The sequence below is a fragment of the Oikopleura dioica genome, chromosome PAR, assembly GCF_907165135.1.
Source record: "Oikopleura dioica chromosome PAR, OKI2018_I68_1.0, whole genome shotgun sequence".
In the NCBI taxonomy this organism is placed as follows: Eukaryota; Metazoa; Chordata; class Appendicularia; order Copelata; family Oikopleuridae; genus Oikopleura; species Oikopleura dioica.
Window position 1 is genome coordinate 7,400,432 of NC_137293.1, and position 23,014 is coordinate 7,423,445.

At 40.7% G+C, this 23,014-nt stretch overlaps 3 protein-coding genes across 6 annotated transcripts; 2 read left to right on the forward strand and 1 right to left on the reverse strand.

Annotated features, from left to right (window-relative positions):
- The first annotated feature begins 346 nt into the window (after positions 1–346).
- LOC145702310 (neutral alpha-glucosidase AB-like) lies at positions 347–3,854 on the forward strand. Of its 2 annotated transcripts, XM_081779529.1 has the most exons (10): positions 347–636; positions 684–694; positions 910–1,998; positions 2,043–2,174; positions 2,221–2,435; positions 2,477–2,772; positions 2,818–3,016; positions 3,066–3,282; positions 3,329–3,438; positions 3,484–3,854. In XM_081779529.1, the coding sequence occupies exons 1-10, from the start codon at positions 361–363 to the stop codon at positions 3,582–3,584; spliced, it is 2,646 nt and encodes an 881-aa protein (XP_081635655.1). In that variant the 5' UTR covers positions 347–360; the 3' UTR covers positions 3,585–3,854. The 2 variants fall into 2 exon arrangements, with proteins under 2 accessions (XP_081635655.1, XP_081635654.1); XM_081779528.1 differs by lacking the exon at positions 684–694 and having other exon boundaries at positions 347–655; positions 915–1,998.
- Positions 3,855–14,374: 10,520 nt separating this feature from the next.
- LOC145704889 (sodium/potassium/calcium exchanger 3-like) lies at positions 14,375–20,845 on the forward strand. Of its 2 annotated transcripts, XM_081782353.1 has the most exons (14): positions 14,375–14,594; positions 14,717–14,776; positions 15,112–15,328; positions 16,060–16,134; positions 16,315–16,399; positions 16,512–16,770; positions 16,818–16,927; positions 16,975–17,150; positions 18,219–18,307; positions 18,428–18,502; positions 19,102–19,157; positions 19,201–19,595; positions 19,642–19,707; positions 19,768–20,845. In XM_081782353.1, the coding sequence occupies exons 1-14, from the start codon at positions 14,467–14,469 to the stop codon at positions 19,909–19,911; spliced, it is 1,935 nt and encodes a 644-aa protein (XP_081638479.1). In that variant the 5' UTR covers positions 14,375–14,466; the 3' UTR covers positions 19,912–20,845. The 2 variants fall into 2 exon arrangements, with proteins under 2 accessions (XP_081638479.1, XP_081638480.1); XM_081782354.1 differs by lacking the exon at positions 18,428–18,502.
- On the reverse strand, positions 20,839–22,913 carry LOC145704891 (trehalase-like). Of its 2 annotated transcripts, none has more exons than XM_081782358.1 (5): positions 22,877–22,913; positions 21,521–22,691; positions 21,357–21,478; positions 21,158–21,313; positions 20,839–21,111 (listed from the first exon to the last, which is right to left on the reverse strand). In XM_081782358.1, exons 1-5 carry the CDS (start codon positions 22,883–22,885, stop codon positions 20,854–20,856), a joined length of 1,716 nt encoding a protein of 571 aa, XP_081638484.1. In that variant the 5' UTR covers positions 22,886–22,913; the 3' UTR covers positions 20,839–20,853. The 2 variants fall into 2 exon arrangements, with proteins under 2 accessions (XP_081638484.1, XP_081638483.1); XM_081782357.1 differs by lacking the exon at positions 22,877–22,913 and adding an exon at positions 22,733–22,845.
- Positions 22,914–23,014: the final 101 nt, after the last annotated feature.

The following is a 23,014-nucleotide window of genomic DNA, read 5'->3' on the forward strand; positions in this document are numbered from 1 at the left end:
AACACTTCATTTATTCTTTTGAGTCGAAAACTGATTTTCCGAGTAGAAATCGTGATTATTGCGCAACGCGCCCGAAGCATCTCCCAGACCAATGAGCGCAGTCTGCTCTGAGAGAAATTGTTAAAAATTCAAGATTTCTTCTAAAGAGAATTACAGCCACTTCCTACTGTTTCACCGCGGTAGTAAAATATCGATTGATTTGATGAGTCCACTGAAATATTACTGGAGGGCATATTTCGTAGCAGAAATGAAAAGTTCCGTGGCTTTCTGACTGAAAGAAAAATCGCAAAGAAAATCGAACTTGTTTGACCAGAGAATTATTAAGCGACTCTTTAGCAACTTCTCTATTTCAGAAATTGGATGAGGCTCTCGGCGGCTCTGCTCGGTTCGGTCCTCGTCGAGGCTGTCGACCGAAACAACTTCAAGAAATGCGCCGATTCCAGCTTCTGCCAGCGTAGACGCGTGTTCAACAGCGATGGTGTCTCTCCCTACGCCGTCACAAAGTCCGAACTGATCGAAAACGACAGTATCCTTCAACTCACGCTTGAAGTCGATGGGAGGCCGTGTCTAAAGGCTCTCCACTCAATCTTGCCAGTTGGCGCTAGAATAAATATTGAAGAATGCGAACCTCTTCATGTGCGTTTATCATTTCAGAGTAGACCATTCAAATAACCCTATTCTAGCCACGATACGACCCAGAAGCTAGGTCTAGGATTTGGGGTGACCGGAGGTGATCTGAAATGAGTCGCCGAAAATGAATCACCGAAAGATGTGATAGAGCTCCGCGGATCACCTAAACTTGAGGTGATCCTTTTGAGGTGATCCGAGAAACCCGATCACATCTTTTGGTGATTCATTTCTGGCGACTCATTTCAGATCACCTCCTGTCACCCCAGATCCTAGACCTAGCCCAGAAGAACTGCTCATCGACGGCCACGCGCCGCAGAAACTCAAACTCGATGAATCAAACGGCTTTATTTCCATTCAAGCCGGCGATATGCGACTCAAAACCTCCCTAGAAAGTTATATCACAGAATTTTCTCACAAAGACGAAGTCATTTCCGTTGCCAACTCCAGAAACCTTCTTTTCGTCGAAGAATTGCGAGAGAAAAACGACGATGAGCCGAGTTGGGAAGAAAAGTTCAAGTCGCACAAAGATTCCCGGCCGAGGGGTCCTGAATCGGTCTCGATGGACGTCGTCTTTACAAACAGTAGGAATCTTTACGGCCTTCCAGAGCACACAGATTCATTTGTCCTGGCAAACACGGAAGAAGGCGAGCCTTACCGTCTCTTCAACCTCGATGTTTTCCAGTTCGAGATTGACGAACGAATGGCCCTCTATGGAGGCATTCCTTTCGTCGCCAGTCATTCTCCGGAACGTTCTAGCGCTGCTCTTTGGCTCAACGCCGCCGAAACATGGGTCGACATCAAATACGTCGATCCAGAAGCCTCTATTGCTTCCTGGTTCACATCCGGAAAAGTTCCTGAAGCGCATACATTCTGGCTTTCTGAAACTGGCAAGATCGATCTCTTCCTCTTCCCCGGCCCGAGCATTCAAGAAGTCAACGACCAGTACACAGTTCTGACTGGAAGACCGCAGCTTCCGCCACAATGGGCGACCGCTTATCACCAGTGCAAGTGGAATTACAGAGACGAGCCCGATGTTGCTGAAGTAAACGAAAACTTTGACGTTCACGACATTCCCGCGGATGTTATTTGGCTAGATATTGAGCATACAGACGGAAAGCGATACTTCACCTGGGACCCTGTCAAATTCCCAACTCCGGATAAAATGATCGAGAATGTCGCGTCTAAGGGACGAAAAATGGTCACGATTGTCGACCCCCATATAAAAGTGGATAACAATTACTACATCTACAGCGGCGCGAAGGAAGCGGACATTTATGTCAAGAAGCCTGGTGGAGCGGAATTCAACGGCTGGTGCTGGCCTGGAAACTCCGCTTACATCGATTTTACAGATCCGCGAGCTCGTGAATGGTATTTAAATGGACAAAAACATCGAGAATATGTTCTTTCTTTAGGTGGGCAGAGCAGTTTCTCTTCGAAAACTACAAGCACAGCTCTCCATCGCTCTACACTTGGAATGACATGAACGAACCATCTGTCTTCAATGGGCCAGAGGTCTCCATGCAACGAGATATCATCCATCACAAGTAAAATTATGCCCAAAAAGTTCATTCACATAAAATTGTCTTTCAGCGGCTGGGAACATCGAGCCGTGCATCAAATGTATGGCCTTGGAGTTCAGCGAGCAACTTACGAAGGTCAACTCAAGCGAGACCCGAATTCCAGACCTTTCGTTCTCTCAAGAGCGTTTTTCGTCGGAACCCAGCAATGGGGTCCGATTTGGACTGGCGATAATGGCGCAGAATGGAGCCATCTGAAGAGCTCGATTCCGATGCTGCTCGCTCTTGGTATCTTTTAATCATTTTTCCGTTTTTGATTGATTTTATAGGTGTCTCTGGCATGCCCTTTGTAGGTGCCGATGTAGGAGGTTTCTTTGGAAATCCAGAGCCGGAACTTCTTTGGCGATGGTATCAGCTCGGCGCTTTCCAACCGTTCTTCCGAGCGCACGCTCATTTGGACTCGAAGCGTCGTGAACCCTGGGTATTCGAGGAGCCATGGACGGGTAGAATGCGAAATGCGATCAGATATCGTTACAGACTTCTTCCTCTTTGGAACGAGCTCTTTTACGAAAGCCACAAAACTGGCGTTCCGCCTATGCGACCGATTTGGTACAATTATCCAAAGGTGCAGATAATTACTTATAACTAGAGATTCTAGCGCCCTTTTTAGGAAACAGAATCGTACGGAGTTGAAGAAGAATACATGCTCGGCGATACGCTCTTAGTCGCCCCTGTAATGGAAGAAGGAAAACGAGATGTGGAAGTGTATTTCCCCGGCGGAGATAAATACTTCAGACTTGATTATCACGAGACCCCAGCGTACAGTGGAAATGCGGTCGTTTCAGCAGGAGAGGATGAGCAAATTCCAGGTGAGCATAAAAGGTCAGCGTTCCGAATGATATTAACGATGATTTTTAGTTTTCCTAAAAGCAGGACGAATCTTTGCCTCGAAAGAACGAATCAGAAGATCATCAACGCTCATGGAAAACGACCCGATTACATTGAACATTGCGCTGGATAGCGAAAGAAAAGCGAGCGGAAAGCTATACTTTGATGATCAAATTACGCACGACTATCAAAAGGGAGAATTTTCCTACAAAGAAGTTAGCTTTGATGGAAAGAGCTTGAATTACAGGTATTTTGGGATTCAAAATTCAGCCTGTTCTAACCGGATTTTCTAGCGATTCTGCTCAAACTGGCGTGTTCCAGAGCGAGCATTCTTTCGTCGAGCAAATTGTCATTTACGGTTTTGGCTCATCTGCTCCTAAGTCAATTCAAATCTCTTCAAATGGTAGGAAGATCTCTTTTTAGTAATCTTTAATAAAAAACCCCTTAGGGTCAAACTGGCAACTCGAGAGTCAAGTGAAGGGGACGACCTTATTCATTCGAAAACCTAACGCAAAGTCCACTGGATCATTCACTCTAACCATCGAGTAACTATCGAGCCTAATAGACATGTTACAACTTACTATCTTCTTATTTCTGTTTGAATTTAGACAATTTGTCGAAACAATTTATGTTATCTTTATCTCATACCACTTCAAAAAGTTCAAGAGAGCGTACAAGCGAACTAAATTGACCTTGATGCAATTTTAGATTTTCTAATGCTTCGATTTTAGATAAAAAATAAACCTGTGCAACTTCCTAAAGTGCAATATTCTATATTTTAAATCCTGTTACTGAAAAGACTGCTTACAATTACAATCATACGTTTTTTGATTTATATTTGAATAGATATAGAATCATACTTTCCTGCTAAACAAAATAGAACACAATTCCATTCTATAAAAGACCATGTTTCTTAAATTTCCTTGGCAAGGCACCGGTAAAAATTCCTGCAGACATTTAGGGCGGAATAAGTGCAGTACCGGAATAAGTGGTATATCAGCAGTTGACTTTGAAAGGGGGCATTTAAAGATTTATCGCATCGTACTTTACACCTTCGTTGAGGTCAAGGGATTAGAATGGGAAATCGTTACAGCTATCAAAATTATTACTAACGAAAGCTTAGTATCCGTCGACAATCGAACCAGGTGTTGACGCTTCCCGCTGCGATTCTTGAGGAAGAGGCGCCCTCTTTTGGATAGATCTTCGCATAAATTTCGCTCGACATCTAATCAACCATTTTATAAAATGATTCTTTTTTTGCTTGTGCATCAATAAGACAGATACGTTCATGGAACACTTCTAAAATGAAATCGATAATGTTTGAACATATTCCAAGGACTGTAAACTTTACAGTGTAAAGACGAATAAAAATATTTCATTACACAGTGTTTAGGGAGGATCTTGAAATACCCATAAATACGAAGAACGCAGTGTCAGAAAACGAAGCTCTTCTTGAGCCACCCAGCGCAGGAGATAACAATGGAGCGCGAAATTATTTGCTTCAAGTGTAGCTTGAAATATTAATCCGACGTCGTTTTTGCATATTATCAATAGCAAATTATTTTAGAGGATCTACATGGTACTCGCTGAGTTTTTCTTCTTCTCAGCGGAGTGCTGCGTACAACCGGTTTTCACTTTCATTTTTGTTATTGAAAAGAGAGATCTACTCAGAGAATTTATTGATACACCCACACGTATTTTATATTCCAATTTAAAATTTATAAGCGTCTTTTTCGGGAAGTTAAAATTATGACCCTTTCCTGACCTGTTAAACTCTACCTGTAAGTGGAAGATTAGCCCTCGATGATGGAATTAACCGCGTTTCAACAGAGCTAGAAAGAAAAGGTCTGTACGCTTCCGTTTCACGCATTTTCAATAGCGCTCTACGCTGACGCTCTTTTGTAACTTGGGAATGATTGTATCGAGCACATTTTTTGGCATTGTTCTAGTGCTCTTATGGGGGAGCGTAATTGCCGATGGGAGATTTTTAGACAGGGCGCTCTAATGCTGCCTAAAGGGGAGAGAAAAGTGCATATGCGCTGCAGGCGAGTAGATGACGATTTATGGTCGAGCCGATGGAGCTCTGGATAGATAATCACCCGCAGCGCATCCTTTTTCTTATCAAGCGAGCCCGGCAGCCGCGCGAGACCTGCTCGATGCATTTCCAGTTGCGCAAAAAAGAGACAGAGAAGAGAAAATTCCTTCGGCACCAGCACAAGAACTGACGTCAATAGAACTAGAAAAGCGAGTCTAAGACAACTTCTGAAAACAAGATACTTATCGCGTAAATCAACCTCAAAGTTGAGCAGCTAGGGAAGCCCATTTATCACGGAAAAGTTAGCACCTTTCTCCTTTATTTCAACAATCTTGAGAGTACTTTTCCACAGTTCTTCAATCATAAGCCCTTGATGATCAGAAATCAGCGGTAACCTACTACTGACAAGGGCAATCAGTGTTGCCTTGACAGTAATGAATCAAAATTGGCCTCGGTAATTGCGTTAAATTCAGAGTGACAGTCATGAAAGACAGTAGGTATCATTTGTCCATTATGCTCGACTCTGTCAGCATAAATAGTTTGTCACATTACAGTTCGCACTTTTACTCTCCCAAGATCTTGTTGACTCTTTTTTGAATGTACTCAATATTTAAAAATTTACGTAAATCGGCATTTTTAAAGGACTGCTCAAACATTAGCGCGAAAACAAGCAGCAGATTTATTCAGATCATCAAATCTGATAAACAATGGGGAGATTTATTAATACGCATGAAATATGCAACATATACAGTGGAAAATAAGGTACCAGACCGGCCATTAGCGTAAGGGTCTTCTATCACTTATTCATCTTTTGCGATAGTTTTCTCGAGCGTGAACTGGGACCAGAAAAGGGGATCAATATCAAAGTTCATTCCCGGCATGCAAACTTACTGGCGAAAAAACATTAAAATGCGTAAAAAAGCCCTTGGGAACATTTTAGTGGGAAGGCTGAATCTGTCTATTACCGCCACATCATGTGGCCCACATGATTCCGTCTTTGTCTGTATTCATACCAAGCTAGCGCAGAGTGATCCTAGTTGCTCTCAACTGTCAATTAGGAATTCATTTTTAATATTCTTTTCTCAATTCGTAGACATTGATAAGCCGCCTTAGAATTAGAAATCCAGCTGTCAATTGAGTTAAATTTCTTAAAAGGCTTCTTTTGGTCTTTTTCTATTTATACACTTTCTTCTCGGCATAAAAGATGCCTTGATAAATCTAATGCTCTCATTCAAAATAAGCCCATAACAATGAATCAAGACTTTTTATGGCTCCTTTTTCAAAATATTCATGGAGCAATTCGGAACATGTGAGAAAACGCTTCCGAAGATAAATTTCACATCCGGTGGCTTCGCATTCGACAGTCGTTTCCACAGTTCGCCAGTTTCCAGTGGGCTTTAGTGCGGGCTTCAAAGCTCTATTTAGATTTCCGTGGAAACGTAAATGACACATTTAGAATAAAATGGCTTGTAAAGCAGCCCCATCGCAGCGAAATCCTCCGAAATTGGCCCGATTTCCAAGTGAGAGATGACCTTTCCGCGCTGCCTATCCTTCGAAATTACTTTTTTATAGAGACATCACTTTCAAAAAGACTCGAAAAGAGAGCCCAGTAGTGTAAGTTAAATATTCGCGGATCAAAATTTTCCCTCGGACAGCTTTTCATCAAATTTTAATCAGATCGAGTCTTGAACTTGAGATTACATTACATTTTACATTGAGAATTTCTCCACTCTCCATTTCTCCTCATCTGATGATGGAAATAATTGTCATCAGCAATAATATTTGCTTTTGAATTAGTGATGAATAGAGAATCCCACTATTCAAATAGAACATAACCATGTGATTCGATTATTCTTCAATGACCCAGAAACTCTTTTAACTAAAAGTAGACGGTATTACGTTTAAAAGGGCGTGAGAAACTGACAGAGCATCATGGACACTACCATTTATTTACATGTCCAAAGCAAATTTGAGTTGATCTGTCTTTGGATCACTAACGCGTCAATAATTGTCAATTGACACTGATCCGCCCAGAATCATTGACAAATAATTGCTTTTGTTTTTGTTTTCTCCAAAAAGAAAAAAAAGGTCTTCCTTGATTTCTTCTTTCAGCCTCTATGTTTTCATGTTCAATAGACTGATCCCTACTTATGTTGTCAATCCGGGGGTTGACTCGGGGTCTGCGGACAAGAAGCGGGGCTTTATTCAGCAATAGCTCAAGGCTCAAGCCTACTCTCAGGCCCACTTTGCACTTGGATGCCTACTTCTAAGAGGAGCTTTTCCCTTCAGCCCTGATCGATAAATGCTTCTTGTAATAAGACCAAAAACAGCTTTAGACATTAGTTTCGGCGATTAGTAGCAAAGTCAGAAAATGCTACCCCCGATTTCTTCCTAAAAATATACAGTATTTTTCAACAAGCTATTAAATAGGCGCTATTAAATTTCAATCGATGAAAAAGGATAAGCGAGTGTATGAAAGACGCCATCGAAATTTTATAACCGATAGCGGTTAAGTGCTCTCATTCTGCTCGGTGCTTACTAGCTGTTGAAGAATTCTGTTGAGTTAATTCCTCTTCAAATAGCCCGTAAATTATTAAGTCGCATTAATCCACAGATGCAGAAATTGACAAGCAAACGGCTTTAATTCTGTTTAATTTAAATTTCCACGGTGGAAATTCCACCAGAAAAAAGAGCCACTCGTAAGGTCGAACGTCAAGCCCACGAGTTTTTTATGCGCATTTAAAATTGCAAATATCACGAAAAAAACAAAAAAAGAAAAAACGCGCACTTGAAAAATGCTCCCATAAACTTGTCATCGTTAGTTTATCCGACGAGTGCTCGTAAAACAACGCTCTGTATTTTCTAAAAAGCAGAAAGCAATTGAAACCTCGTGAATTATTTTTTCTTGAAGGAAATTTATGAGCTCTCAACTTAGAATTTTTCACGGCTCGTTAGTGCCGTAACCCGGTAACCCCTGCTTCGATGATTATTTTCGTCCATGGAATTGAGTAATACTTGATTTTTCCTACAAAATATTGGATTCGTTAGATTCCAAAGAGCTTTGTGGAATGGTTTTCCAGCATCTGTCAAGCCTGGAAAACATTCAATTTCGAATGGGTGGAAAAAATATAAATTTAACGAAATTACAAAATCTTTTCTCTCTAAATATTTTCAAATTTTGACTGGCCGTGTGAATAAAACAGGTCAAGTTTTATACTCTCCGAGAAAAAAAATCTGAAATTGAAAAGTCCTAAAGCTGTCAAAGGGCAATTGAAGTACATTTCTACTGACGGCTCTAGCGTAAAAAGTATTCATTGGACCGGCTTATTTTTTGACGGAATATATTCTTGAGCATCTGAAGTAAGACGCCAGATATTTTTTATTTCGTTTTGATTACGCGATCCTTCTCTTATCAGCGATCAAAGTCAGACGAAAATCGTGATGAGACGGGGAGCGCGGCAATGACAATGCGGCAGGATGACGCTGTGGCGCACCCTAGCCAAGCACGAGTGAAATCTCATTCGAGGGATTTCGATTGGAGCAACAGGGTAGGGTGGGCAACAGCGCCACCACGACGCTTAGTCACCGCCGCGCTCATCGCCACAGCGAAATTTTCACCTAACTTTGATTGCTGATAAACCGGTGATAAACTAATCAGAATGGTCAAGAAAATAGCTGGCGCCCTAGTTGAGACTCTCGAGAAAATATTTCCGCCAAAAAATTGGAGTCCCTAATGGGTACTTTTTGCACAATCGCTGTCAGCAGAAATTTACTTCAATGTCCTCTAGACGGCAAAAAAACTTTTCCATTTCGATTTTTTTTCTCGGAAAATATAGAACTTGACCTATTCTATCACGACATCTTATCAGATTTTTAAAAAATTAATGAAGAAACGACTTTGTAATTTCGTGAAATTTATATTTTTTCCACCCAATGGAAATCTTCAATCTAGTAGTTTGGCGCTTGAGTGGTGCTCTGAAGCAAATGAACCATAAAAGGATGGAGTCGATTAAAATCGAATCATTACGAAGTCGTAAAAAACACCGTGATTATTTTTTCCCTTGCGACCATAGAAGATTATTAAATTTCATAAGAAGGAAAAATAGAGAGGGAAAGAGAGAGAAAATCTCGGTTTAGCAAGAAAGGTGGGTGTGGACATCGTAAATCGTAAATTAATAATCCGATCTTGTGTTTTTATGTTACTTTATTTTTCACAAAGAATCTGAAAAGAGAAAAATTTGTAGCCTGAACCCGCTTGCATCGGATGCAGAATTTATTTGCGGCATTATAAATATTTATTTCGAGTGTAGCTCAGTTTTCACACTGTCACATTTGTGACATTGACCTTTTTCAAAAAGGGTCATCCTTTCGTTTGCCTAAGACTGTCTCATCGCCAGTTACAGTCATTGAATTACGTATTTGCGCGAAGAATCATACGCTGGAAAAAAGTTGAAACGGCGAATTTCCATGGACCATGGAATGACGAACTGAATTTTCAAATTTGAAACTCAAAATCAGACGGAAAAGAGACGCCAAAAGAAAAAGAGAGAGAGAAAAAAAGGCACACAAGAAATTCTTCTTTTACAGCTGCTAATTCCAGGTGGTTAGAAATGTTTTAAATGGTTCTTGAGGGTGGAAATTTTGTAGTTATTTATAGCTGCACAGATAATGTTGAATTTCGCAGCTATTTTTACCTTTGATAATCCAGAAAAATGCTGTCCTGGAGTCGACAACCTGAGTGAAAAGCCTGAGTCAGGTTCTGAAAGAGCTAATATGAAATATTTTTTTAATGGAGCCCCAAAGTTAACCTATTGATATTAAAATTCTGGCTTCGTGGCTTTTCATTTTAGCTCTTTCATGGCCTGACTCAGGTTTTTTACTCAGGTTGCCTACCCAAGATGCCATCGGTTTTCCTTCTCGAAGGAAAAAAATATGAAAATTGTAGGCTTTCCTTGAGGTAGTATTTCCTTGAGGAATCGCTCAGATTTATTTCAAAGGTTTCATCCAAAAGGAAAAGAATATTACGCTGATTTATGCTCACTTGTCCACAGGATAATAACTCAACTTAACACGCTTGATGAAACGCAACTTTGTACAGTGAAGATACCTCAGTAAGCGTTTCTAGTGCTCTACCTGTTCGTAGGTATTGCCCTATAAACCCAGCTACACCCATATTGACTTTTTCGCGGTAGTTGACAATTATTCAGAACAGATGTTTTCTAATTCGCCATTTTCAGGCAACTAATTTATTGATTGATTCTAGCAGAGCACTGCATTTCTAGCGCCAGGCCCATCCGAACTACTGTGCTGCTGCCTGGTTTCGGATAGGTCTGGCACTAGAATTTTGAAGTACCCAATTTCGGTCGATCAATAAGTCTGTTGTTTCTTGTTTTTTCCCGTCAAAAAATCTATTTAGTAAGTTACCATAAGCTCAATTGAAAAGCGGCTTCGCCAGAAATAAAAACAGATTGAACAGGAATTATGGCGAAGCCGCTTCGCGGCTTCGTTTTAAAAAAAAGCCGCTACGCGGCTTTTCAACCGAGCCCTTTTACGCGTTTTTAGAGCATTACTGTATCGATTATTCTTCGATTGAGTGATCAAAAATATAGAAGCTTGTTTTCGTAAACAAAATTCGTCAGCTGGAAAGCCGGAAAAAATGAAGGAAAGCGCTCAAATTCGGGAAATCTGAAAATTGTGGTGTTTCATTGCCTCTCGGATTGGCCGGATTTAGCTCGTTCGAATTGGGGCGCCCGCGAGGTGATGACGAAACCTCTTTTTTGCGCAAAACAGCCACACTCGATCAGCCATACTCAGAGTAAACGATACTATTCCCTTCTCAGAATTGTAATTTCCCATTTTCCATATTTGTCTGTCGAGAAAATAGCCAAAACTGAAGAAAAAAACAAGGATTTTGTTGAAAATTGGAGACCAAAGAATTAAAAAAAAGAGAGAGTTGAACAATAGACCGGAAAAATGAAGATTTCTTTTTGTAAGTTTTTTATTAAAAATGCTTGTATATGGATAAGGACTGGGCTTGGCTACCTGTGTTGAAAACCTGAGTCAGGGTCCTGAAAAAGCTATAATGGAAAGCCGCGAAGCGGCTTCGCCAAAATTACGCGCCTTTTCATTAGATCTTTTTCAGGACCCTGACTCAGGTTTTCTACACAGGTCGCTGAGCTCAGGGTAAGGGGTTACGTGAGTCCGGTAAATTGCCGGAAGAGTTAGCTTCTTTTGAAAAGAGGTCGTTAGGGTTAAACTTTTCGTATGTTTATCGTTAGAAATCGCTGATGGAGGAGAAAAGGATCTGGTTGTTTTCAGAGTCTTTTGGGCGGAAATTTGAAGATTCATTAGATTTTCGTAAATTTCAAAGACGGGAATGTCTGTTTTTGTTTTGACGATTTTACGAGGAAAATCGGGAAATGTAGAGGAGAGGAAATTAGATATTCTGCACATGGTACATTTTGATTTTGATATGAAGCGTATTTTTGGCCCAGTTGCTTTTTGTAAATCAATAATGGATAGACCACCGAGCTAACCTTGCATCTGTTGGTCGACGGGTGACCTCTGAACTGGGAGGGATTATTAATTCTGCCTAATATGGCATCCAATAATGTCCACTCATTCTTCTTCCTCTCTTCAGACAAAGTCAACGACAAGGACAAAGCTCTCATTCAAGTCTTTTTTAAATTCTAGCGAAGCCGCGTAGCGGCTTTTCATTTTTGATCTTTTAGAACCTGACTTAGGTTTTCTTAACAGGTTTTCGAACCCTTTTCGATAGATTCTTTCGGCTAGTAGAATTGCTCTATCAAAAGGCAATAGTCTATTGCAAATAGACCAAATTGAGAATTTAATCCTTCTAGCGACTTGAAAAAATGAGGCCCATTCTAATCAGGTAGTCAATCGAGAATAAGCGCGGACAGGTTTTACGGTCATCGGCGTAAACGCGAGTCCTAATAAAAAAAGTGCCGCCTTCGCTCAAGCTCCGAAAAAAATAGGCGAGTTATTATGGCCAATACGAGGCCAATTACGTCGCACTGAAGCTTTTGCTTCAAATACCAACCTTCAGAGATGAATGTTCCAAAGAAAGAGAGACTGATGGTAAAGAAGAGTTTGTAGCGGTTAAATTAAGTTTTGTTTTTATTTTTATTGGCTGTCTGAACAAACAGATCCGCCGGAATTAATTGGGATTGTTAGTGACTCGGGTTGATGCTGATTCTGATCAATTACTGGGGATGAGTTATCGACAACGCGCTTTTGTTTTCTACGGCAAATATTCAGACAATCTTATTGACAAAATTTTGGCCTGTTTGGTATTTTGAATCTTCCAACTCGAAGTTTTCAAGTTGGAAGGCAAAAGATAAAGTCAAAGCTGAAGAAATTGATCAATTAAAAATTATTCCAAAAGCGAGTTTCTTTTTATTGATGAATTTCCCCTACTGCGGTCTTCAAATTAAACCTTCCAATCTACTTTGAGGTGAAGTCTAGTTATCAGACTTTTATAAAGAGAAAATATTATTATTATTATTGTCTTGTCTTCATTTTTCAGCAGAAAGCGAAAATAGGGCGTGCTCAACAAGAGTCTTAGCATTGTAAAATTCCTCTTTGAATGTCAATTTACGACTCTTGAAGCAGCCTAAAATATTAACAAGCGGAGTCATAAGTAGGGTTTTTCACGGGAGCGCGCGGGGCTCGGAACGCCTTCTGACCGCGATTGCCGTTATCGCTTTTTCTTATAGGTTTTATATGAAAATTCAGGACAATACTAAATCGAGGATGAGGATTAATAATATGCTATCAAATTTTAAGTTTTCTCTGAAAAAAGGCGAAAAAATGGAAATTTTAGTGAAAAATCTTCACTTTAACACTGAACACACTCAGACACAGTCTCGATTTTTGAATATGATCAATCTCAAGCATAAAGAATTCACCTCTTAAATTTTTGGATAGCCGAAAATAGCCGGTCACCAAGAAATCCGCATTTAACTAGAACTTTTTGGCATTGCACGCGCGCTGGAGTCGCGCACGGGGTCAGCGCCTGGCCTGAAAACGCGTATATTTACTCACTCCCCCGGAGAGCAGTCCGAACCTTTCTGTAGAAGGTGGCGAAATAAAGTGGTTCGATGCAATAATTGGGGGATTTCCGATTTAGACATGATAATTTCAGTGTAAATAATGCGGTTTACCCTCGAAAATGCCGAAAAAAGCTAATTGTCAATTAGTTTCTGAACATGGGTTTGCAGAAATGTCAAAGATTCACAAAAAAAAAACATAAAGAAAGAACATATTCCTTCGGCAGAAGGAATCCGAACTTTTCCAGAGATTTTACAAAGAAGTCAAAGCAGACTATTCTTATTTTTTTTTTCTAGAGAAATCAGAGCCGAATTACCTTGTATCTCATGAAATAGTTAATGGATATAATGTTAGATACTGCTGTATAATAATAACTGTTATTTAACAAAAATAACCATTAGTTTCGGGTTCACCATGTTCAAAAACCTATAGAAAACTATTTTGGGAAATGTTCACTGAAAAATCTCCCTTGCACCAAGTGCGCCAAGACAGCGCGCGCTGCACCACCAAAACGTCGACCGGCGGCTCTGATTTTTGTATTTTTGGAATCAGCGGGTCAAATTAAGCAAACGATGAAATTTTCAGAAAAAAGTGATAACTACCATTTTCCCGTGAGAAACCCTATGTACTTATGACTACTCACTTTAATTCGGTCAGTTTTGATGGCCTCATTCATGACCTAGTTATGTTTCTTTTGTCAGAAGCCTTCTGACAGAAGGTCTCTGACTCAACAGTAATTGCGAAGAAAAAATACAGTCGCGTGACCTTCAGAATGCCACAGTATGCGTTCCAAAAGCACGCGCATTAACCTGATGCCACCCTTTGAAGAAAATCCATTGAAAGAAAATGTTTCTTTTTTCGCCAAGAAGCAAAAGAGGGGATGCAACGCTCTTTGCTGCTCATTTAGAGATTAAGGTGCTTGTTACAGTTGCAAATTTGATGAGCCAATAGGTCTCTCTTTCCTCTCGTGCTGTCGGGCAGACACTTGAGATAATACTGATATTTGCCACAATTATTAAAGAACTGTGAAAACAGGCACTTTTTGTACAAGTTTAGTAGAATTAGGGTTAGATACAAGATCATTTTTAAATTAAAATCGGAAGAAAGCTGCGGTTTTTCTCCAGACACTGCTTCAAACTGTCTCGATCAAATATTCAGTTAACTTTTCCCACAAGCTATGTTTTTCTATCTACTCATCTTCTGCTCTCTCTTACTTTGGAAAAGTATTGATTTTTCCCTTCTTCAAAACTTTCACTTTCAGAATCAAAATTGTCGAACTTGATAGTAATTCGAAATCGGTAATAAATCGCAATCAAAAGCGAGCAAATGACGTCTAGCGATGTCGCCGAGGATTTCGAGAAAAACTCGCCTTTCCTCCCACAGAATCAAAATCTTCAAATAATATGCAGCAGGAAGAGTTTTTTACGGACGAAGAAGAGGAAAAACAATTTAAGGTGAGTGAGAAGACAGGGGCAAAATCAGAAGCAATCAAATTTAAGATACTGATTGCCTCTAGCCCCCTAAAATCATTATCAATCAAGGTGCCATAAAATGGGATTAAAAATGATGTTTTAAGATGGCGACTTGGGGCAATACTCGTCGCTTTTGTTGGCTCGATTGTTCTCTCTGCATATTCAGGAATGGTTAATCTTTCATTTTCGATCTTTTATGCATAGGGAAATTTTACTGCCCCCTATGTCTGAGATGGGCTCGGCAATCTGAGAAGAAACCTGAGTCAGGGTCCTGGAAAATCAAAGAAAAAGGTTGATCTGATAATTTTGGCGAAGCCGATTTGCGGCTTCGGTTTTACAAAAAAGCCGGCTATGCGGCTTTTCGAGAGACCTGTTTCATGACCCTGACTCAGGTTACTACACAGACACAGTTATTGTCAGACTGTGTCTCTTTTCTTGGAAATCTATTCAAGCGCTTGTCTCGTAAAGGATCGTAAATCGCAACGTATTAACCACGAAAAGTAAATCTATCACTTGGACATAATGTCGCACCGGAACATAAACTACGATACGCCCGATCAACGAGCGAAAACGGCAATGGAACTTCTGAAGAAGCTGGAGCGGAATCAAACTCGTCGGAAACCGAATGCGTCGAGCCAGCGATGAACGAGTTTCCTAAAGATGGTTTCACGCCGGAGCAGCGAAAAGGCGGCGCCGTTATTATTCACATCCTTTTGGTAAGCCAGATGCAGGGTCAAATTCAGACCAAGAAATGAAGTTGAAAAATTAATGTTCTACGTGCAAATCTGGCCAGAGAATCGTTACCGTCTCCTACCCGCGCCGTCGGTACTCGATTCTCCTCTGACCGGAGACATCCTTCACGCGGGATATCGGTTCAGATGTCAAAGGATGACATCGGAAGCGCATCCCTTCCAGATTCAACTTAAGGACCCCCCCGTCAGCTTTTTTCGAAAAATCAAAGTTCGGCATTTTAAAATTTTGACCCCGGAAATGAATTCTACGGGTCGAAAAACGATTTTGAGGCTTCATTTCTTGGGGGTCTATCTCGACTCTAACACCCCCAAAATCGCCTTTGAAAATTTGACTTTTCCCCAAAAATTGACGAATTTGCCCTAATTTTGGCAAAAATATTGGTTTTTCTTGGTCCAAAATTCCACTTATCAAGTTTTTGAAGCAAGTTTAACTAGAGGACGCATCAAGAACCAAAAATATGGTGTTTTTATAAATTTCCATTTTTCGAAGGAAAGAGCTGACGGGGGTCCTTAAATTGTCAATCTCGACTTTCAAATCGAGCGATTTTAATTAATGTCCATGTGTCACCTTCCCCTTTTCTTGCGAATGTCGCAAATCATTTGACGGACGCGTTTTGCGTCAGCCCCTTCAGGTTGCATCTGAATTATCGTGTTTAATTTTACTGTCAGAGTTGAAATCAATAACTGTATTTCAGTCAATGTACATGTTCCTTGGCTTGGCGATTATCTGCGACGATTATTTTGTGGCTTCGCTCGAGCAAATTGTTGAGGTAATTCAAAATTGGATTCTCCATTTTTCCATTCGGCGATAATTTTAAATTCTATCGCGATTATAAATGATCTCGCCTCCGCCGGCTGACATAATTGAGAATAAATTTGAAAATTGTCCATTTAACAGCGGCGAAAAATGATCCCTCCGAGGCGATTTGTTTTAAAGCTGTATCCTTCAGAAACTCCAATTATCAGACGATGTTGCCGGTGCCACCTTTATGGCCGCTGGATCATCCGCTCCAGAATTATTTACGTCGCTTATCGGTGAGTTGTGCAATTATTGACAATTCCAGGCTTCAGTTGTCACGCACTCGAGCTCCTACTCCATTCCCATGACATTTTAAATGGCGCTCAACGACAATAACTCGTTCTTAAGGTGTTTTCATTGCGAAATCGGACGTCGGAACTGGAACTATTGTCGGATCCGCTGTTTTCAACATTTTGGTCATTATCGGTCTGTGCGGCCTCTTCTGCACCGCTGCTATTCAGCTTTCCTGGTGGCCACTGGCTCGTGATAGCTCCTGTTATCTGGTCTCTATCGGCGTCTTGATCGCTGTGTTGTATGATGGAAATGTCTACTGGTACGAAGCTGCTGCCATGGTTTCGTTGTACTTTTGCTACATTATCATCATGAAGTAAGAACAGTATTAATTGTTGAACTTTGAAAATGATCAATTTTCAGATTCAACCAGAGCCTCCAGAACTTCGTTGTAAGTCTGCGCGGCAAAAAGCCAAAGGAATCTACTGCCGACGATGTGAACGGGGACGCCGCTGTGCCTCTTACGGCAAAAGGTGAGCGGCCAATCTCTTCAGCTCCTGCCATAATCTCGCCCTTTCAGAATCGAAAGTGGAGCTAAAGCCGAACGGCAGCACAGTAGCGCAGATCGACGTCGCGGCCGGACAAAACCTTCAGGAATCTAATGGAATGGCTAATGTCGGCCTTCGGCTGATGATCTCCAACAACTTCGCGCCTAAAACACGACTGCGCATGGCCTCGCGATTGCTGATCATGGAGGTAATGTATTTTCAGCCGCTTAGCGGACTTATCCTCATCTTTGCTATTTCATGGGTGACTGTATAAGTAACAACTATTGTGGCAAGTAAATTTTCTTTTTTGAAAATTGAATAAACGCTTTCGAAAAAGTAAAAAAAAAATAAATTAGAACGCAAAATCGGAAAAGGATGAAACAACTGGGACACAGGTAGAGTTTCCGATGTAAAAGAACAAACCAGCTAGTAATTAAAACGAACGAATAATTAATTTTGATAGCAGTAGTGAATGCTTACTTGCTATGATTACAATGATGAAGCTTTGCATGGAAATTTATTGCCTTTTTTAAATTAGCCACTTTAGGAAACAAATCGACCTGAATAGAAGTAGACATTCATCTTATAAGACCAGTGTCCTCTTCTATTTCTCTCTCTTTTTTCGAATTAGTGATTAATGCAGCTAGTTTAGGCGGGTGCTGAAAGTAGCGCATCCAGTGACACCGCCGAGGTGAATTATAGTGACTTTTCTGTATATTTGGAGCTTTCTACTCTGATCTAACCCATGTGTTCGTCTAACGAGTGTTTCCGCTCAAACCGAGTTTGACAATGATGCTCACTCTGAATTCACTGTTAAGAGCGACAGTAAACTTTTTCGGTCGATTCTATTTTTTAACCTTGTGGTGTGTATTGAATAATACGCTAACCAACTATTAGTCTCCTACTAAAGTCGATACTTCTGAATTCATTATCTCAATGACATTCACTACAGTTGTGTGCTGAATGTTCCGTGTGACCTTGAATCGGTCACCTTTGGTTATGCCTGTCTTTGGATAGTTTTTCTCGCGCTAATCAGGGCATGGCTTCAAGAAAATTAGATTCAAAGCTTCCTCGCTTCAGATAGCCGACAAATACAATAAGTATGACGCTGAATTATTAAACACCGTTCCAAATTGAGGGTCTCTTGATCCGCCCTAGATCTTTAGGATCATCCGTCTAAGCACACGAATAGCCATGTCTTGATGCACATCGAACTCTATCACTTTATTTATTTCTTCGTTCAACAATTGTCTTCCAAATTAACACTTGTTTCTAGCGCAAAAACATTCTCGCTGCCAGAGAAGGTACTGGAGTCAACGGAGAAACGGAAAGATACCTTTATAGAGATGAAAACTCCAAGCTCAGGTATTTGGATAATTCGACATGTAGTGCTAAAACATGATCAATGGATTAATTTAATCAATCGTGCTTCATAAAGAATCAAAGAATTAATAATATGCTGCAATCAACAACGAAAACTTTTAGCTCAGTTAGCCTCCAACATGAGTACCAAGTCATCCCATCCGCGGAATATCCCCAAACGCGGACTTCCGTAGGAAGGTATATTTTGTTTCCCTCCTCATATCCTTACTCAGCAGTGTCTACCGTACCATTCAGTTTCTGAAGTAAGGGTACATTGCTGATGCATACTCACACACACACTCACCAGTGCCGAGTTTATTCAGGTGGTCATTTAGTTTTTATCTTAATTGACATGTTGACTGACTAAAAGTTGACTTTTTGACGCCAATTAGAAAATTGAAGGGGCCATCGATTACCCGGCGATATCCGCTCAATTTGCATGTCTTTAAAAAACTACAGTACGACCAAAGAGTACTCAACCACTGAATAAACCACTCTGAAGTCAAAACAAGGCGCTGGAAAAAAGCTTCGACAATATCTCTTGCTTTGCTGATTCTCACAAAATTCCCATTTGACCACTCACAATTACCAAACAAACGAGTTCACTAATACTGCATGAGTGCAACAGTAACACCGAGCCACCTCCCCTAACAGCCTTTTATTTTACATTTTCTGTGAGTGTAACTAATCGGAGTGGATTTTGAAAATTGAAAGTAAAAATCTGGAGAAAGGTGGCTGGGAAGCACTTTTGCTTTGAGGACCATTTCCGAGCGAAAAATTCTAGCGTTGTGTTTTAGTGAGCCCGAGGAGGAAGATGAGGAGTCTTTCATTCACCCCTTCAAGCCGCCAAAAGGTAAGAATCATCTGATTTCTCCTAGTAATATGCCTTATTTTAGATTCTTTCACGGAATTCATGAAATGGTTCATCTCCTGGCCCCTGCTCTTCCTTTTCTTCTTCACGATTCCAAATTGCAACAAGTATCAAAAGTGGTTCCTCCTTACTTTCCTCATGTCAATCGTGTGGATCACCATCTTCTCGTATATCATGGTGTGGATGATCTGCATCACTGGCTTCACTTTCGGCATTCCAGACACAGTCATGGGCATTACATTCCTCGCTGCCGGAACTTCGGTTCCAGACACGATCGCCTCCGTCCTCGTCGCTCGCAACGGATATGGAGACATGGCCGTGTCCAACTCAATAGGCTCCAACGTTTTCGACATTTTCCTCGGACTCGGTCTCCCGTGGCTCCTCAAAACCACCATCAGGCCGAATGGTGGTGACGAAAAGGTACAAAGAGATTTATATCGACTGTGACGCCATTTCTCTATTTTAGGTGCATATTAACTCGAAAGGTTTACTGGCTTCGGTCGGTCTCCTCATGTGCTCGCTAATTGTAGTGGTAAGTGTGCATATTTTCAGGATTACGTAACATTCGAGCATATTTGATCAACTGTTTTAGGTTCTGGGAATTCACCTGAATCGCTGGCAATTGACGAAAAAGCTGGGAGTAGTGATCATGTTCACCTATGGCGTTTTCCTAGTTCTGTCAATTCTGATAGAGACGAACACATTTATGCAAATTAACCCTCCGACGTGTGTCTAGCCCGGGCGAACCCTCTTCAAAACTGTCAATTATCACCCGTCTTTTTTTACAACTATTATTATTACCGATTTTGCCTACACGAACATCTAGCTCAAAGAACATTTCAAAGTATTATATAAACGAATTACCACTAGCGACTTCATAAGTTATTTTGGAGAAACACGGCGGGGCGAGGATACAGGGAATCTACTGCCTTAGTTGAATTTTTCATGAGCTCGTTCTCTCGGCTCCTCCCCGGCGAGTGTGAGGCCCTGTAGATTTCGCTGAATAATACGAATTATTTAGACAAACATGCTGTACTTGCACAGAGTTCTCTCTCTCTCTCCTAAAGAATTCTCCCGCACTTTCCTCAAACTTGCGCGCGAGGAATAATAATTTCATTTTTAATTCTCTGATCACTGGTCATTTAGAATTCATATCTACGATTTGATTTGAATCCAATCGTAAATACGAGTTCTTCTCAAGATCTACGCTTTAATAGGAGCAGCTAGCGCTTCAATCATGTATAATGAGTAACATTAAAATTTAAAAACGGAGAATCTTTCATTTTACTTCCTCCTAGTCTTTCCCGTAGTCAAACAGCCCCCGTCAAACCTTTACCTTTTCACCTTTATCACCAAATTTACTACGCTATAGAGAGGCTTGCTACTAGTCCAGACTAGATTTAACTAGACGTTGCGACTGTAACTTACAGACTGTAAAAATATATCTTTACTATTTTTCTACCGAAATGGCCTTAAATTCGTTACACCGAAGCTTCTGTAAATATAAAGAAACAATAAGATAAAAAACTTTAACTTCAATTATTCTATCACCTAAATATTTCCTTCTCCTATCCTCTCAAAGTTATCATTTCTCACCTTTTTGTAAATAGCCCTTACAAATTCTGCACATACATGGAATAACGAAAAACAATAATGATTCAAATACAAAATCTGGGATTTATTTCACAAACATAAACAAGAGGGTTGCAAGCAGGATTTTCGAAAAGGAGCTTTTAGCTCCCGAGCTTCCGGACAATTTCATGTCTTCTCCAAATTCATTCAGGAAATCAAGGACGACTCCGTTCGACCAGCCAAAGCCAGTTTGAACGACGTACTCTCCTCCAGAGCCAGGGCTTCCTTTTTCGACATTCATTTTTTCAAACATTTGACCGAATTCAAGATAGGCGTCGCGATTCGAATTCACCCACTTTTCAGCCTAAGATTCCGCAAGACAAGAGCGCCGATTAACCGATATCCTTTACCTGAATTTTTGCCTCCTTGCGGCAATCTTCACATCCGCTTCTCGCCAGTCCCATAATAATCATATGAACACTCGGTGGCCAGGCGTTAGGAAAATCCCACTGCTCATCACTTTCATCTAAGGACTGAGGGATTCCGTGCTTGAAGTCGAGAACGCCCTTCATTTCAGAATTTAAAAATACAAACTAACTCATTTATCACCTGATTTTTCATGGATTCGAGCATTGCCAAATCGCGATCGTCAGCATCCACATTTGCCGGGTAGTTTTTAAAGTAAAGCGGTGAAAAATCGGAAGAGAAGAATTTATCGCTGTGTTTCGTTTCTAAGTGCAGGTCATTAATAATTTCTTACGGTATGTACTAACGGCAATTAAACCAATAATCTTTGTAAGTAGACTTTTCTTCATCATACATGTACTTTTCGATAGTTTTCGAAAGAGTTTCTTTGAGAGATTTGTACTTTTCTTTGCCGCTGAATTTCTCAAGAATCACAGCCGAATTGAGGATGATGGAATTCAAATCGACAGGAAGCACCTTTGTCGTCTCAAGATTCGCCGTAACTTTCCCTTTCATTTCGGCGTTGTAAACTCCGGGAGGAACCCAGCGCGAAGAAAAGTCCCAGCCAGATTCGGCTGCCGAAGTGATGTCTCGAGCCTTTTGACGGCGCTTTTCAGCATCTGGAATTTCATCGAGCACTTCTTGGTCGTCGAGATATGCTTCAGGCCTTGGGACGGTAATCGGGCAGCCATACGCAAAGCCGAATTCACCATTTTCAAGGTCGATTTTTCTATTTTCCATCCACCAGTTTAACTCCGCCTCCATCGACGGAAGAAAAAACTCAAGAATCTTATCACATGACATGTTAATCTCACTCGCAGCGTCGGGATTCTCCTTGCAGTGCTCGTAAAAATCACTAACAGAGGTGGAGTAGAAAGGTGGTTGTGAGCGCGTTGTGTAGTATTTTCTAGTTCCATTTGGGATAAACCCGAATCGGTCGACAAGCGATTTGAAGTTTTTCAACAAGTCGAAGACGGTCTGGTAGGCTTCGGAAACGAGGAGTCCGCGAATGTGCCAGTAGCTGTCCCAGTAGTACATTTCTCTGAAACGACCATCGTGACCTGTCGGAACAACTGTCGTGTAATTGAGTGGAATGAAGGAATAAAGATCGTTGTTTTTTCTGACGTCTTCTTTCACTTTTCGACCTAGCTGCGGCCAAATCTTATGGACGTTTTCGCCGAACTCTCGCAATTCAGGGGAGCTTATCTTTTCGAGAAATTTCGGATTTGGCTTCAGAGGAAACTCGTAGTTTTCAAATTCACTTCCATTCGGGTCAAAGTGATCTTTGACAAAAGTCTCGGTCTCTTCCGCAGTTGGGTTTTGCAGTTTTTCGAAATTAACAAGAATTTGCTGCTCGTCAAGGCCGTCCTTTATCTTCATGTCGACAAATTCTTTGCTCTCTGTGAAAAATCTCGCATTTTGGACCGCATTGAGAAAAACTCCATAGCAAAATATTTTGCTATCACAAGGATAGACGTCCTAAAATTTGTTCTAAAAATTCAATTTCCTTTTTTCTCAACCTGAGCAAAAGTTAACGAAAACCCTGAAAAATATTTAAACAATCTCATTCTCTAGCTTGAGATTCAAACGTTTTAAATTCGACCGACATGAGAGTAAATATTGAATTTTCGGAACTCCCTCAAACTTTCTCTTTGAATTCTTACCTTGCCCATAATTCTTGAATGAAATTGTCGACTGAAATCGATGCTATCGACAATTTAACTGAGAAATGACTTTCGATAATTAGTTCTTTTTAACGATGTGTTGTTGAAATACTATTCTAGGAGTCGATAGGATAGAGA